Below are 17,438 nucleotides of genomic sequence, written 5' to 3' on the forward strand. Positions count from 1 at the left end.
TAAAAGTAGCTAAAAGGAGGAGGAAATTATTTAAATATAGGCTTTGAGAAAAAAAAAAAAGAATACAGAGGTTCTTCCCTATTACATACCCTCTACCTAAATTTAACAATCGTTAACATCTTGCCACATTTGCTTTATCACTCTGCATAAAAACTTTCTTTCTTTTTTTTTTTTTTTTTTTTACTGAAGTAAATTGCAGACATTGATACTTCATCCCTAACTACTTCACCAGGTATCTCTTAAAAGTAAAGACATTCTCCTACATAAACATAAAATCATTATAATACTTGAGTGAATTAACATTCATTCCATATGTCATTTAATATGTAGTTCACATTTAAATTTCCACAGTTGCCCTCCAAAAATGTCTGCTTTATTTATTTTTTGGTTCAGAATCCAATCAAGGTTTACAATGCTGCATTGTGTTGTGTTTTGTTTGATCCATAACTGCTCCTTTCATCCTTTTTCCTTTTTTTTTTTTTTTAAGACATTTTATTTTTGAAGCATTCAGGTCAACTGTCTTATAGAATGCCCCATGTGATGCTTTCCTTATGCTATTATGTATAAACTGCAAGTCACTTAGATTCTGAATAGATGTGAATTCCAAAGTGCTTGCCATTAACATTTTAAAAAGAGAATAAATATTGTTGTTTGAGGTCTGAGTACTCTCTAAACTTCAGCAAGCAAGTTTTGGATGAAGCATGGAGGAAGATATTTCCTGAATGAGCCTTAAATTCCAAGTAGTTTCCTATCATTACCACCTTCAATAGCTATAAAATACATTCTAGTTGTCAAATAAATGGAATCCTTTCTATTTGAAAAGTTAATTTCTATTTTCCTTTTGTCTCCCTGTAGTAAAATAAATTCTTCCAAGAGTCAGCCTCTTAAGCACATTTATACTTTGACCTATTTTTCTCTAAGCTTATTTATATTTTACCCATTTGGTTTCTTAATCTTGTCTACCTATTTTCAAACAGAGTGAGAATAGCTAATGTTAGAAAACAGAGCAGAACTGACCCTATACACACACAGTGCCAGGCGTAAGAAAAACCCCTGTGAATACTTCTTTTTTTAATTGTTCTTTGACACAAAATTTAGTTAAATGTTGGATTTAGAGCCTCCAAAGAACACAGCCATGTAAACATGTAGTCTGAAGACAATTTTAGGGAAGAACCATGTTTAACTGTAAAATAATATTAATTTATAAGGTCTTTACAAAGTACTTCTACATGTACTATTAGACTTGATCCTTACAACAACTCTATAAGGTAGTTGAAGAAGGTGGTAAAATCTCTCCATCTCAAATGTGAAAATTGAGGCTCAAATAGATGTACATGACTTGCCCAGGATCTCATGACTACAACTGGCAGAGATGGGATTTAAATCTGGCTGTGGATTGCATGCCAAAGGTGTGCTGTGGAAATCTCATTTGACTGAATTTACCTCCTCATTTAAAAATCAAGGTGTTTATCTTAGGAATGCTTAAGCTTCTTGCCATCAGTAACAGTTTGGCACTTCCTTCTGTAGGAGTCCGGTCTTCACTGTTAAGCAGCAAACCTCTCTGTCTTTTGGAGAGGCTGTTTTACCATGGAAATCTGGGGACATTATTGCTTCAGGAAATAGCCACTCAACATAAAGTGTTCAAATACTGGTTAGGATCACTCTCTGGTTTAGGCAGATCTCAAAAAGCATCAATACAATTTGCACATCCTTCAATGAAGACTCAGTTGCAGTATCTAACATTTCCTCTCTTAGTATCTAATAATATTAACTTTTTTTTTTTTGGCTGTGCCGTTCAGCTTGCAGGATCTCAGTTCCCCGACCATGGATTGAACCCGGGCCATGGTAGTGAAAGCCCAGAATCCTAACCACTAGAGCACCAGGCAACTCCCAATATTCACTGCTAAGAGTTTGGTTTTGTTTTTGCTTTGACAGTGATCATCAAACCTACAAAAGGAAGGTCTGGAGGAACCAACTATCATAATTCTTTTTGCTCCACCATGGGTTTGCCTAATTTACTTATTTTATTGATTATAGGAAATTGACATATTGGAAACATCAGAGTCACCATTGGTTATGAGTAAATGATCTTATCAAAATTATAAAGCAGCTTTATTATGGACTCAAATTCCTCTTCAGCAAAGTAATAATAGTAGTGTGTGTGTGTGTGTGTGTGTATGTGTGTGTGTTTGTGTGCCTGTGTATACATATAAACACATATATACACACATATACAAAATAGTTCACATACATATATACACATAATATGTTAGTTTTATTATTTTTTTTGGTTTGTTTTTACTCGAGGTTCATTTAGTATCTTTGTAACAGGAAGGCTGATCCTAGAAAACTCTTCTTATATGTGAAAACTCAAAAATAACCCAAACTAAGTGGCAAGTGAAATAACTGCTTTGAGAAGAAAAAGAATAGTCTTAACATTCATTAACAAAAACAACAAAAAACACACACACAAGAAGGGTTTCTTGTACTTAAATTGCCATTTTCTCTTTTTAATTTTGTTAACATGTATTTCATTGCATTTGTGAATAGGAATAGAGAGTATATATACATGGAACCAACACTGGGGATGGCTATTTGCTTTCTGAGGTGCTCGCAAATGGTGAGTTCTTATATTTTCGAGCTTAATCACAACTCCCTCACCTAATAACTTCATTTAACTTGCAATATCTCTGAAGATTGATCTCTGAATCTGTTTGGCATGATTAAGTCAGTTCTAGTGAATTTGAAACTCTATTTTAAGGAGTCATCTTGCCTTAAATGCCCATGGGCTCTCAGCTCCCAAGGGCAGAGACGAAGAGTTGTTCCTCTTTGTGCATCTAACACAGGACCTGCCCAGAGCAGGTACTCAACAAGTGTCTGCTGAACAGAACTGTCTTCATTTACCTAATGGAAAATGAGAAGAAAGGCATTTTTTTATTGAAGAGACTGCCCTAAAAGAAACAAATTCAGTCTTACGTGGATTATACACACTTAAACTCCCAAATGCAGACCAGTGCACCCCTGTGGGTCCAGTTTCTGACTGGGCACTTGGTAGCAGGTCATTCTCCTCACCCATAGGCTCAAACCCATCTCTATTTTTGAACATCTTCAACCAAGTTCTTTCTCCTCTCATCATGTAAGAAACAGACCCACGTCTAGTAATGTTGGGTCAAAGGAAGATATTCAAAATATTGATACTTTAAAAGTTTAAATGAAATGTTAATCAAAGGTGGTTTGTGATGATTTGCTTTCTATGACTCTTCTTAATCATGATGGCAATTTCTTAGGAAGAGCATGAGAGCTCTCTTTCACAACCAAAAAGTTTTCTTTTATAACAAACAAAATTCTTAAAACTATTTTGAGGTTTTAATAATTGCTGGTTGAATTTTAAAAATTGCATTTCAGTAAGGGGTTTGAGGGATGGTTTGTTTTTCTTCTGAATTTTATTCCCAAAAACTTGAATTGATTTTTTAAATTGTTATTCCTACTTGTTAATAGCAGTCTTATGAAAGATGGCTAAACCTAGTGAGATGGGACATGTATTTAGTTAATTTTCCCCCATGGCAATGATAAATATTAGGATAGTTTTCATGGCTGTGTCATAGCTACCTAGTGATGCAGAATTGGCAAGACTTATATGATTACAGAAGTGTGACTTGTTACACATTATAATAGCAACTGTACGGTAAGAACAATGTAAACAGCTTCTCCTTGCAGCAGATCATCGTTAGAAGAACCACTGCCTTCCAAGTCTGGAAGAGCTTCCTTGTCCCTCAAAAAAATAAGTCCTGGTCCCATCCAAAAAGCACACAAAAAGACCCCTAAATCGACTCCTCGTTAAACACCCCCCTCAAAAGTTTATAAAAATACTGAAATAACATTCTCACAGAAAAAGCAAAGTCTGAGTTTAGAGAATGAATATCAAGTACATGCACAAAAGCTTTCATTTCACCCGTATATAAATGGCTCTAGAGAAAGATAGGAGAGAAAACTACCAACTACATAACACAGTCTTTGTGGCACCTCACTAGAAGCAGGGAAGGAGGAAATAAATAGTTCATAGGGTAAATCCTCTGTCCCATAGTTCAATCAGGGAGATCCCACAGTGTCACAAGGCAGTAAATGTCCAGATATCTTTTCAGATAACTTCCTGAGTTTTGGAGTGTTCTTCAGAGTGTCTCATCTTGCTCCTTCCAAATGCCAACACAATTGCCTTCAGTGTCCTCAGCCTGAAGTCAGCCTTCCTGCAATACGAATCAGAACCTGTTGTATGGCTGGATCTCATTTAAAAAAATAAGACTACTCCTAAAAAGCAGTTTATCAGATAATTTCAAGGGAACATCTCAAATGATCAGTGCCTTGTATACTCGAGATTTAGAGGGAATTAAAAGATCATGTAGTCCACCCAGCACATGATGTAAATGTTCTGAAATTAGATTGTAGTGGTGGTTGTGCAACTCAGTGAATATACTAAAAACCATTGAATTATACACTTTAAGTGGGTAAATTTTATAGTACATAAATTATATCTCAATAAAGCTGTTTTAAAAGTTGGTGTTAAAAGAAAGGAAACAATGGCTCAGCAGGAACTTACAATAAACTTCATACTACTGAAGATCATGTGCGGCATCCTTACTAATTGTCTTCGATGAGGAAGGAGCTAGAGGAATTTTGGTTAAAGGTCATTGGCGATTTTCTCATCATAGGAAACTATGGAGATTGTGTGCTTAGATCTCCTGAGGACAGGTGGAATGTGGAGGACCAGTCATAAGAGAAAAGAGCACTGGCTTGATCCAGTAGGATCTCTACCTAACCTAATACTCTGTTTATGAAAATGATTCAGTAGGGAGGCAATGGCTGCCCTCCATGACATTACTTTTAGGTTAGGAATGTGACACCAATTTCCCCAAATCCTTTTTCTTAATACACTATGGACTGTTGACTAATAAATTTATCTAAGTCCATCTTGAATCAATTTATATTTTCAGCTTGTTCTAACAAATTCCATATGTTTCCCAATTTGCTTTGGATGATTTGAACATACTTTTTGTGTGGAGGCAAAGCCTGACGTATAGAACCCTGAGGTCCCCATGTCTCTGATATTCACCACCCTCTCCTCCATGATGCTGTCAAAAGCCTTTTTTTTTTTTTTTTTTTTAAGTAGGGGCAAGAGTTTACAGCTCTCCTTCTCTATCTACATGTCTTTTGCCTCCACTGCCTCCTCTGAGTTTGGACCCTGATTCTAGCTTGGAAAACTAAGCTGATGGGTATAGCATACTGTTATATTGGATACAAGCAACAGTCAAGGGTCCCTGGACATCACGTCAGTATACAGACACGGAAATCTTCACTGAGTTTTAGAACCCATTCGGTTCAGTTTTGTACATCATAAAACTGATGTCCAAGGAGAAGAGACCATTTGTCCAGAGTCACATAACTAGCCAAAGACAAGACTAAAAGTGATATGTCTTGATTCCCAACCATTCTGCCTTCAAAACTACCAGGCTGCCTTGTGGACTCACTGTAACGCTCATCTCAGCCACTTTCAGCCTCCCTCTTCTGATTTTATTTGTGGTTTGACCAGCACTGACCTCACCGTCCTGTCTGGTCTCAACCATGTCAGCTTCATCCTGATCTGGTTCGAACGCAGTGCCTCGGTCAACAACATCCACACCAGCCTGCACCCTGGGCTTCTCATTTTCCCACTTGGCAAAGCCTTTGTCCTTTGCGGCTTTGTCATGGAACTTGGACTTCATTTTGGGGAAGGTGTGGGACCCTGAGTCCCCCCAGCCAGCCTCTGACCACACAGGCTCGGTCTGGGTGGCCTGGCTCGTGGTGGCCCGCTGCAGCCGCACGGAGATCTTGCGCGAGGAGCCTGTGACCAGCGTGATGGCTCTGCTGTCCAGGTCTCGGTGTCCAGCTGCGACGCCAGGGAACTCGAACACTTCATCCTGCACTGGAAGGGGAAAGATGACTGTGATTATTGTGATTCATCATACATCCGACTGCTTCACAGCAAACCGTCAAAGTGGGTGCAAACAACAGGAGTCCGATGGGCAAGGACCTAGAGGAACAGACCAGAGGCGGAATGAAATTGGCCTCAGGTGAACTGCATGTTATTGAGACCCGAAAGCCGAAAGGAGCATGTAGGGTTCAAGGGTCTTTAGCCACTGCTGCTTACCCTGAAAACCTTTATGTATATAATGGCTCTGGCTAGCTTTAGATCCAGAACCCAACCGAAGTGCAGGCATGGAAGGCATGAGCAGAGAGAAATCGCAGTAGGAAAGAAAGTCAAGGACATTACCTGGAGGCAACGAGGGACTTCCAGGCAGTGACCCATGACCGCTGCCCAAGGAGGGCGCCCGGGCAAATCTCCGGCAGGCCAGAACCAGGAGGTCTTTGCACTGTTTATGACAGTTGGCTCCACAGTCTGAAACAACCCAGAGTATCACAGGTGATTAGTGTGAACCGCATGTCAGGTGCTGACCAGGCTTCCAGGTTGGCGTTTGGGCTCTCACGCCTCCCCTCCCCCACCCTTGTTTCTGTGTTTAATCTCAGGTCCACAGGGTGTGTCTAGGGCTAGTAAAAGGGCCAGTGGGACTCTCTTCCCTTCCTGGGGTTCCTAAAGTTCTCTCTTATATTTGTTCAGCTGCTTCTTCTACACAGTTCACTGAAGTGCTGGGGAGCAACAAGCAGGGGCAGCCTGAATGGGGAGTTGCCTTTGCCCAAAACTAAATGCAAATTACATGGGACTGGGGTTCTTCTCCAGACCAAGATGGATTCCCCACAAAGAGGCTCCCTGAGCCAGAATGAGGGTGAGAAGCCTCAGCATCTAGTCTCTCCCAGGACCTACAGTTGCCTCTAAATATTTACAGCAAGGTGTCCCTCTATTCAGTATTTGTCTACATTTTCTATTCTTCTTCATTTCCCAAAACCTTTTCCAGAGCAAGCGATTATATCTTTTGTTTCCTTTCTTGGCATAGAAACAGAAGACAAGGTGAGCATATGCTCAATAAACATGTCTCAGATTTGACTATGGCTTGGAAGTGGCATGCGGCAGATTCTGTGGCCTTCCCATTAGATGCTTTAGTTAAGAAAGTAGATGTTAATTGCTACTTGGGGTACAAAATTTTGGCCACTTTGGAAGATAGCAACACAATTACTTCATACGATGAGGGTCCTACATTTCTCTTAGAATCACTGAACAGATATGATCATTTTATAGGGTATATTTCTCTCACCATCAAAGAGGAATTTTCTCATTATTTCCAATACCCATTTTCCCCTAAATGGTCTTGTTTCAAATAGTTTTGTAATAACATCAGGGAAAGATCAAATTGCAATGACATGTCTGGTCTATTTTAATTAGACTTTTCACTCTGTGTGTCTTTAAGAGAAAATACCATCTGAACAGAGATCCTAGGGTTTAATTGATTTTCATCTTCACTTGTGTGTGTGTGTGTTTGTATGTGTCTGTGTGTGTCTAGGGGATAAGGGGCAGAAGCCAGTATCTCTGCTGCTTGAAAGTAAAAATTCAAGTTAGACTAAGTCAACTGATTCAGAGAACAAAAGGGAAGGTTTTGTTTGTTTGTTTGTTTTTTGAGCACTAAAAGGTGGCTCCCATAGAGGTTCAAGGAAGTTCCCTGTTCATGTAAAATGACAGCTAGAGAAAAAAGGCATCACAAGGGAACATTATTGATCTGAAGGCTTTCTGTGATTAAGATATTTCATTTTGTGGCTTTATTATATTTTTCAAGAGCATTATCAGATTCTTAAAAGAACCAGTATAAACAGTCTGTATAAAATATCCAGCAGTTTTCTGAACACCAATGTGTAATAATCATATATCTACAAGTAGCCAAACATTCCTATTGCATTTATCAAATATATATTTATTCAATTGCTATAAATTTCAATTAAATGGGGGAAGTATATGAACAAATTCATTGAAAGGGGCAAATGTATCTCCTCTTTTCTCATCATCATCTGTGATTTAGTAGAGGAAGGAATAGCTATGTGAGAGTAGAAAGAAATGCATATGTTTAACAGAAATGAGCATGGGTTTTTTTTTTTCCCTTGAAGGACAAAGTTCTTATATACAGTATTTCCATTAGGCTTGCCCTCCTCAGAATTCCCACCTTAAATGTGTGCTGATGATGGGCAAGACATCTTAGAGATGGGGGTTAGATGTGTGTGGTATAATAAGTGTGGTTTCCTTGCTCTTTGTAACAAGCGATAAAATTCCAGCCTGGGATCTCCAAAACTTCAGGGAGTCCTTTACTGGACCATTAACTCTTCAGTTGCCGGTAGCCCCAAAGCCCCAATTTCTCCATGATGCCAAGAGCTTTAAAGTTTCCCTCAGACAAATACGATTCGTGGCCCAAAAGTCACATTTAAAAATTTTAACAATGGGAGATTGGGATCGACATATATACACTACTATGTATAAAATAGATAACTAATGAGAACCTACTGTATAGCACAGGGAACTCTACTCAGTGCTCTGTGGTGACCTAAATGGGAAGGGAATCTAAAAAAGAGGGGATATATGTATACGTATAACTGATTCACATTGCTGCACAGCAGAAACTAACACAACATTGTAAAGCAACTATACTCCAATACAAATTAATTAAACAAATAAAATAAAATAAAATTTTAACAAAGTAACATTTACCTTTGCATTTGTATCCTTGCTTGATTATGCCCCAGAGCTGTAACAAAAGACAAAGGAATGTCAGGGAATCTGGAGAGAAATCTGGAAAGAAAACAAGGCCACAGAGAAGGAAGTCCTGGGAAGCGTGATGCCTGGTAGAGCACAAACAGGATGTAGCTGCTCCTGACACCCTTCCTGTCAGATAGAAGAACCCTCTCCCAGCCCACCCCAGCTGGGGCAATAACAGGAGTTTTGCTTCCTTTTTCTTTCTGGGAGCCAAACGGCAGCTGGGATGGGAAACTGACGTTGGTGCATTTATTGGACTTTGGCATAATGCACTCTCAGCAAAACTCACAGGGAGACTCGGTCACTCTGCCTTTGATAGCCCCTGGCTCCCTCTGCTTTTTTTAAAATCACACTAGCTGCTCTTGGCGCCCCCTACGGGAAATTAAGCGACCCAAGCAATGCATCCCACTAAAGCATGTGGATTTTGCTTGATTCTTTTCTGAGACGCGTTTCTACCTTGAAAGAATACAGAAGAGGAAAAGATTTTGCATTTGTTCATGTATTTATTCTCTGCATTTGCTGCATGTTTGGCCTGTGCTGGGGTTGTGGGAGATGCAGAAAAGGCTCAGATGCTGCCAACCAAGTAAGGAGTAGGATGTAGGAAGTGACGAGAGTCTCAGGAGGGATGTGAGGGCCTACGGTTCAACAAGGGAGTGTTTGCCCAGGCGGTTCAGGGGCATCATCCTGGTGGTGGTGTCTTCACAAACCTCTGCCACACTGTAATCTCCGTGAAGAAGGGGACTTCCCACATTCTTTCCCAGGCCTCCTGCAGCACTCGCATATGGGAACCAGGGGCATCAGGAACATACAGTGCTGATGAATTAAACGGGCTTAGCTCAAGTTGGAGAAGCGCCATTTCTACACTTTGAGTGGTTAGGCTAAGTGGCTGATATCTACCTAATAAAATAATTTTGAAAGAAACAGGGCTGGTGGGCTACTGGCATTGACAGGAGTGTTGTTCACAATGTGTTATAGGGGAACAATGCCCTGAGTGGGGGCATCGTGGCCCTAGGAGAGTAGCTGCTGATGTGAAGGGATTCAAGGCTTTGGGAAAGTTGCTCCTTACTCTCTTTCTGACAAGGAAATTCCACCAGTGGAGAGTGATTCCTTTGAGCCTTAAAAGTTATTTGGTCCTTCAGAAAACACTATTAAGATGCAAATGTCTCTTGGGACAGGGCAACACTTTGCCTTGGAGACAGGAAGGATTATTAAGACAACTAACTGGAAGCGAGGCCTCAGGTGCCTAGGATGACTGGAAAAGGGATGGGGAGGTGTCAGTACAGAAAAGGGAAGTGGGTGGGTAGGCCAATCACATCTGTCAGAGCTATAAGGATCTTAACGATAATCCAGTTTGCTTCCCTTTTATAAAAGATGAGTGTGATGATGCAGGAAGTTAAATAATTTGCAAGGTCCCACATCTGGGAAACTTTGTAGCGATGAGAAATCGTTTCCTCACAGAGCCCTTGGTAATAGTAATAACAAAAATAACAATGATAGCTAACATTTAATGAACTCTTGCTATGTGAAAGGCACAGTTTTAAGCTATGTGTAGCAATTCATTTTTTAAATTAATTAATTAATTTATTTGTTTTTGGCTGCATTGGGTCCTCGTTGCTGCGCGCGGCTTTCTCTAGTTGTGGCGAGCGGGGGCTACTCTTCGTTGCGGTGCGCGGGCTTCTCATTGCGGCAGCTTCTCTTGTTGCAGAGCACAGGCTCTAGGTGCGTGGGCTTCAGTAGTTGTGGCACGTTGGCTCAGTAGTTGTGGCTCGCGTGCTCCAGAGCGCAGGGTCAGTATTTGTGGCGCACGGGCTTAGTTGCTCCGCGGCATGTGGGATCTTCCCAGACCAGGGCTCAAACCCGTGTCCCTTGCATTGGCAGGTGGATTCTTAACCACTGCACCACCAGGGAAGTCCCAAGTAGCAGTTCATTTAATGTTCACAATATCCTTATGAGATAGGTAATAATAATTTTCTCATTTTTACAGATGAGGAGACTAAGCTACAGAGAGGTGAAGTCATTTGGCAAGATCTCATAGCTAGTAAGTAGGAAAAGAAGAATGTGAAGCGTGTGTCACTTCAGGGAAAGAGAGGAAGCCATTGCTCCTGGGAGTTTTGTGAGTGATCAGAACAAAAGCCGCTGATCTAGGACAAGAAAGGATAAGGTTTAAGAAGCATCCGAATCTCTGGCTATGGCACGTTATTAGCATAGCTGCAGAAACTGCTTTAAAAGATAAAGTCAAGCATGAGTCCCATGAGGCGGGCAAGTCAGGGCGTTGCTTGCTAATGCTTACTTAAGAAGCAGGAGACAACACGAGGCACGAAGAGGCTCTGGGTCAGCGTGCCAGCCAAGGACAGGAGAGGGTACTTCCCACAGTCTTTGACTTAGAGACCTCAGGCTGCTGTAAGACTTGGCGTGACTGTGGTGGAAGGAGCACTGGCCTGGGAGTAAGGAGAACTGAATATGAGTCATGGCTCTGCTGCTAGTGACCCATGTGACCTTAGGGAAGTCACTTAACTTCTCCAGAGCTCAAAATAAGGGAATTAGCAAAATTCTTTCAGCTCTGGAATTCTAATTCTAAAATCAATGTATCTCAAGCAGTGTCTATTTGTCTTCCTTACCCTTAAAATGGAATTTATTTCAAAAGCAGGTGGTCCAAGCACTAAAAAATAGTTCCTTCTATTCCCCCACAGTTCCTTTCAATGACCCAGCTAGAGCATGGTATTTATAAATCCCTCTGAAAACCAAAGAGCTTTTTAAAAAAGGTGTGTGAGTAAAGATCAACTCAAATTATAGCAAGGAAATTAAGTATATTTTGAAAAATAAAAAGGGTTATTAAAACTCTGAATGAGTTAATTTCGATAAAACTCCAAAAGCATAAAGGAACACTAAAAAAAGAGAAAGATTTACTCTGAGCTCTGTGGTATGCAACATGTCTGATATCATTTAATCACCACAGCAACATGGCAGGTAAGTCTTAACCCCCTCTTAGAGATAGGAAAACAGAGACTCAAAGATGATCAATAATTTGGTCAAGGACATAGATTAATAAGGGTCAGAATTGAGATTCAAAGTCAGAGTTCCGGACTCCAAGTCCAGAGCTTTCGACCTGATCACAGCTGCATCAGAAACCTAGCACCAGCAAATCCGCTCTGATGAGTTGGGGAGGGAAGTGTGTGGAAGCTCCCAAGAAAGCCTACCTTGCTGCTTCTATAGAACCAGAGCCTCCATGGAAGGGAGAGACATCCAGAAGGACTGGAGAGCAGAGACAAGACCTTGAGATTTGATAAGGACCTACCAACTCTCACACCACACCATGGGTCAGATGTCTCAGCCTGACTTTTGGCTGTGCCAGGCCAGGGCCAAACAGATTCCCTAGGCCCCACTCTGCAGGAGAGAGTTACACATGGCTCCGTACCACTTGAGCATTTTTCAGGTCTAGATACAGGCAAAAATTCCCATCAGAAGAGAGATACATGAAAAAGGAAAAGTATTTGTTTGATGATAAAATGGTCAGGTGATGCCATCCCAGTGGTGTAGCTGGTAGGAGAACCTCTCCTTCCCTGGGGTGGGCTAAGAGAGCTGGTTAGGCTGCCTTGCCCCTTGATCACAGCAGCTTCTATGATCACGGGGGGCCACCTTTGAGGTAACCACTGCCTCTAATTTACCCATTCTCAGAGGGGTGTGTGCTTGAATTCAGACTCCTGCCCTTTGGCTCCCCAAAGCCAGTTATTCAAGACTGAAAGCGAAAAATGTAATTTCATGGGAGCGTATATGATATGAGCTACGAATTCCATACGGGTCCACAGGGGGACATGACTGCTGAAAGAAGCTACCAAAACTGAGCCGGCATCTGGACAAATGCCACTCACCTGGCTGCTGGGCTACCCTTGTGTAGAGTACTACATTTTCCATCTTACAGTACTTGGTTATCACCTAGAAGAGGTTCAGAGCTCGAGGGTCTTTGTTTAACACCAGGGCCAAACCTGACCTTAGTTGCTAAAGAATCATCAGATGTGGGGAAGTGAGGTGTACAGCCTTTGTTTGTTGCAGTGGTGTAGGTGAAGCCGGAACACTTGAGTTTGTGTCCCGGCTCTAGTCATTACTGGCTGTGGAATCCTGGGAAACTTGCGTTATCCTCTCTGGACCTCTCTACCTTCATATGCAAATGGGGAGAGTAAAATCCCCACCTCATGGGCTAGTTATGAGGATTAATTACACTAATGCCTCAGGAAATATTTTATTACTGTCAAATGCCGAGTAAATGTTATTTATTATTATAACCATCTTCTCTTCGAAAAGATTTTTTTTCCTTTCTGAGTTAGGAATTATGGAGCCATATCATGATAGATTTCTAGTGACTGAGACCATATGAAACAAGAACTGAGAGGAACTGGCTACAATAAATACACCACTTAATTGCACTCAGTGATGAATGCCAGGGCTCATTGGGCAGAACTTTTCCCTGGCAGGTATTAACAGACAAACTGCTCTCCTGAGTTAATATGCCTCACCAGCCTTCCCTGTCTTCTCCAGCCCTGCATTCCTAGAAAGAACATAGCTAAATCTGCAGATCTTGCTTTTGTTTTTAATTGAATGTTGAATTTCAGGGCGCCATCATGTTTTACTTTGGATCTAAGGCAGACAATGGACTCTGTTCATGTATCATTTTCCCACATTGTCAGAATACTGCACAAATCACTACAAACAAGAGAAAGCAATGGAAAACAGACTTACAAATCCTGCACAGTGTTCACAGAAGGTTGGCTTGAGATAGGTCATCTCCTGAAAATTATGGACAAATCCCGGTCCCATTTTACAGTGTAGTTGGGACTTAGCTCTCAGGAAGTAAGCCATCATTTCATCTTTACTAATTAGACCATCCCTGTGAAGAAAATCAAAGAAGAGAGGGATCTTTGAATACCATGTTGCTAAGTAGTTGCCACACTTAAATCACTCACCTCCCAAACCTTTCCGGCCAAAAGCAGGGGGGGAATGTTCACTTTCCTGTCACATCTGAAAAGAGAGGACCTCAAAGGACAGCTTTCAGTGTCAAAGGCTTTCTTAGCAAGCAGAAGATATGTGTGCGTGTGTGTGTGTGTGTGTGTGTGTGTGTGTGGGTTGTGCACTGCAGCACAGAAAGTCTTCTTCGTTACCAAATAGTAGCTTCCAGAAAGACACCCCCTTTCTAGCCTTTGGCTCACAATAGAGTTTGCAAGAATCAGGTTGCTGGAGAAAGGCAGAAAACTGTGATAACTGGACCTACCATTCTCAAATTCATTCTGCCTGATGTCATCCGGGCCACTACCATTGGTAATCTTTTCATTCATATCTTACTGGCTCACAGACCATTCACTAGAGTGATTCTCCCAGATCTTCTCCACATAGAACCTCTGGTTGCATCTACCACCACACACCCTGACTTCTTGTTTACCAAAAAAGATCAAATCCATTGGCATAAGGGAGCTGCATATTGCCTTCTCTCCACACCCTTCCGTGCCAGTTCAGAATCCCTTTATATCTCAGCGGTCCTCTCTTGGGGTCATCCTCCCATCCCCCACTCTCCAGCCTCTCCAGGACCATGCTCCTCCTGCCGCATCTTGTCACCCACTCTTTCCTCTGTTTACAAATACACTCAGGACTTCCCCTCCTTAAAAATGTCTTTCCTCAATCCTGCCTCCACTTCCAACATTTGTCTTTTCCCTCTTTCTTCTCTTACTCCTGAAGTTTTCAAGAAGAGTACTCGTTAGACATTTTTTCCATTTCTTTCAATTACTCTTTCCTCCATATAATCAGGTTTCTAACCCACCATTCTACTGAAACTGTCACAGTGACATCCTCAGCGGCCTTTTCTCATTCCTTGAACTTGACCTCCTGGCAGCATGTGACATGGGACAGGTTTCCTCCTTTTTGACACTCCCTCCTCCACGGTCCCCTGTGATTCCATGTAGCCCTGGTTTCTCTCTTGCCTCCTATGCTCCTCCTTTGCCAGCTCTTCTGCAGGATCCACGTCTTCCTTTCAGCTTCTGCACGTGGGGAGAGGAGTCCCTGAAGCTGCATTCCTCAGGCCCCCGTGCTCATGTTCCTCTAAACTTTCCCATCAGAATGTGCTCACACTCCTGGAACTCCAGCTTACGCCGCTGGGCTGAAGACCTAACAATCTACATCTCTTGCCCTAACTGTTCTCCTGAATCTTGGCGCCATATCTTTGACAACTTGTTAGAATCTTCTCCTGGATGGTCCACTCTCCTCTCAAAATCAACATATCTAAGCCTGTCTGACAAAAGAAATCATGTAAACTATGAATACTTTAAACCTTCATTTTTAGGGGAAAAAAGTTTTTTTAGGAAAAAAAATATATCTGCTGGGACAGTCTCTGTTCCAAACAAGAACCGGCAGAGAAACAAAATGAAGACTGGGAAGTGATTTTAAGTTCATGTTCTACGAACATGTCACTGACAGAAACAAACTGAGGGAAGAAGTGGGTAGTTAGTGGGTGACGTAAATTTTATTTTATAAAGGAAGTGTATGTTTCTAATAACTTAAGTTTATTTTAAAAGTATTCTCTGTTATACAATGAAGATGGATTAAGGTTTTAAGACATTTATGATAAAGTACCAAGGCTTTAATTTTCGTTTGATTCTCACACCAACAAAAATATTAGAGAATTTTAATGTGATATAACTTGGACATTTAACCAATATAAAATCCAGCATTTCATTACAGATGATTTTTTAACTAGGAACTAATCTCACATAATTAAAAATGAAGTGATAAAATTATTAATGCCAGGGTTTCTTGGCAAATTTTTTTAAAAATCATTATTTTTTTTTAATGATCCAGGTTTTAGCCTCTGAAGTTATTTAATCTCTCATGAATCATTTGAAGCTAAAGAGAAATATATTTTTCCTTTGTTTCTCAAGACAACCTTTGAACTAGCAAAGGAAAAAACAAAGCATAAACACTTCTTGGCTCTCTGCAGACATCACCTGCTCTCCTGAAGATCGTAAGTAATCTAAAAAAAGATCTTACTTACTTGATGACTTTTAAGATTGCCCCCGGGTGCACTGATGCTGAGGACTCCACCATGTTAGATCTAACTATATTTAGTCTCTATTCTTTTTTTTTTTAAATTAATTAATTAATTTTTGGCTGTGTTGGGTCTTCGTTTCTGTGCGAGGGCTTTCTCTAGTTGTGGCGAGCGGGGGCCACTCTTCATCGCGGTGCGCGGGCCTCTCATTATCGCGGCCTCTCTTTTTTTTTTTTTTTCCTTTATTTTTATTATTTATTTATTTATTTATTTATTTATTTTTGGCTGTGTTGGGTCTTCGTTTCTGTGCGAGGGCTTTCTCTAGTTGCGGCAAGCGGGGGCCACTCTTCATCGCGGTGCACGGGCCTCTCACTATCGCGGCCTCTCTTGTTGCGGAGCACAGGCTCCAGACGCGCAGGCTCAGTAGTTGTGGCTCACGGGCCTAGCCGCTCCGCGGCATGTGGGATCTTCCCAGACCAGGGCCCGAACCCGTGTTCTCCGCATTGGCAGGCAGATTCTCAACCACTGCGCCACCAGGGAAGCCCTCTATTCTTTTTTGATGGAGGTTTTGGGGTTGATGAACTAGCTAAGTTGCAGCAGTAATATCGGAAACGGAGAGCTGGGCTAATTTGCAAGTGAGCACTTGTACTTAATTAACACTGATGATGTGGTCTGCCCTGTGATTCCATCCAGCCAGTCATGTTTGTGGACACCAAGAAAAAAATCAGTGAAAAGACACCTTAGACACCTTTCATCAATACACTAGGATCAACTCTGTCAAGACATAAATTAAAGGTTTCCCTGCTCTCCTTTCATAGTAATTTTCTGCTTCGGGACAGTTGCATTACAATATAACAAAATTAAACTTACTGATCTTTGTCCAGCACACAAAAGGAATCCAAGAAGGGAAAATTGGCAGCTATACTTTCAAAGTCCTCTTGGGAGATGTACCCGTCCTGGTCATGGTCATAGTTTCTAAACACAGACTGCAAAGGAAAGGCAAATATTTATTGAATGACCATTTATGAATCAGCCTCTGAATTGTTATTGGGAAAGCAATGATAACTCGCATATTATTCTTTCTATCAAGGAGCTTGGAATCTAGTGGGAGATAACAAAATAGAGGCGCCTTTATGGTATAATGAGATAAGTGCAACGCGGAGGATAAAGACAGAGTGCTGGGGGAGAGGGGGAAGGGAGATTTTAAAATGTTTCCTGGAGAAAGCAAGGTCTAAACTGAGACCTCAGGGTTGAGTAGGAGTAAGGCTTGGTGAATTCACAAATGCCAATACCATGACAATAGAAAATGAAACTTTAAAATGTTAAATTATCTCAAAAATCAAAGTATACATTTAATGCAATTGCAGTCAAAATCCCAGTGGGAATTTTGTTTGAAATGAACAAATTGATTCTAAAGTTCCTATAGAAGTGAACATGTTGAGAATAGCCTAAAATTGTTTAAGATGAGGAGTAATGATCTCAGGCAAGGGAAACAAATGCAAAAACAAACAACTGGAACTATATCAAACTAAAAAGCTTTTGCACAGGGAAGGAAACTATCAACAAAATGAAAAGGCCACCTACTGAATAGGAGAAGATACTTGCAAATGATATCTCTGATAAGGGGATAATATTCAAAATATACAAAGAACTCATACAACTCAATATCAAAAAAACAAACAACCCAAT

General features: G+C 41.0%; 1 protein-coding gene across 5 annotated transcripts in view; it reads right to left on the reverse strand.

Moving 5' to 3' along the window:
• Positions 1-2,479: 2,479 nt before the first annotated feature.
• Positions 2,480-17,438, reverse strand: part of RASGRP3 (RAS guanyl releasing protein 3) — a 104,121-nt gene continuing 89,162 nt past the window's right edge. For 4 of the 5 annotated variants that reach the window (XM_036873973.1, XM_036873974.1, XM_036873971.1 and 1 more), the window contains exons 13-18: positions 16,620-16,735; positions 13,457-13,604; positions 8,678-8,714; positions 6,305-6,430; positions 5,592-5,956; positions 2,480-4,244 (exon numbers count right to left, since the gene is read on the reverse strand). In XM_036873973.1, coding sequence (XP_036729868.1) covers positions 4,236-4,244; positions 5,592-5,956; positions 6,305-6,430; positions 8,678-8,714; positions 13,457-13,604; positions 16,620-16,735 — 801 coding nt within the window. In that variant the 3' untranslated portion in view covers positions 2,480-4,235. The remainder of the gene's footprint in view (positions 4,245-5,591; positions 5,957-6,304; positions 6,431-8,677; positions 8,715-13,456; positions 13,605-16,619; positions 16,736-17,438) is intronic. The other variant, XR_005022485.1, reaches the window with a different exon arrangement.

The sequence above is a fragment of the Balaenoptera musculus genome, chromosome 13 (genome assembly GCF_009873245.2).
Source record: "Balaenoptera musculus isolate JJ_BM4_2016_0621 chromosome 13, mBalMus1.pri.v3, whole genome shotgun sequence".
Classification (NCBI taxonomy): Eukaryota; Metazoa; Chordata; class Mammalia; order Artiodactyla; family Balaenopteridae; genus Balaenoptera; species Balaenoptera musculus.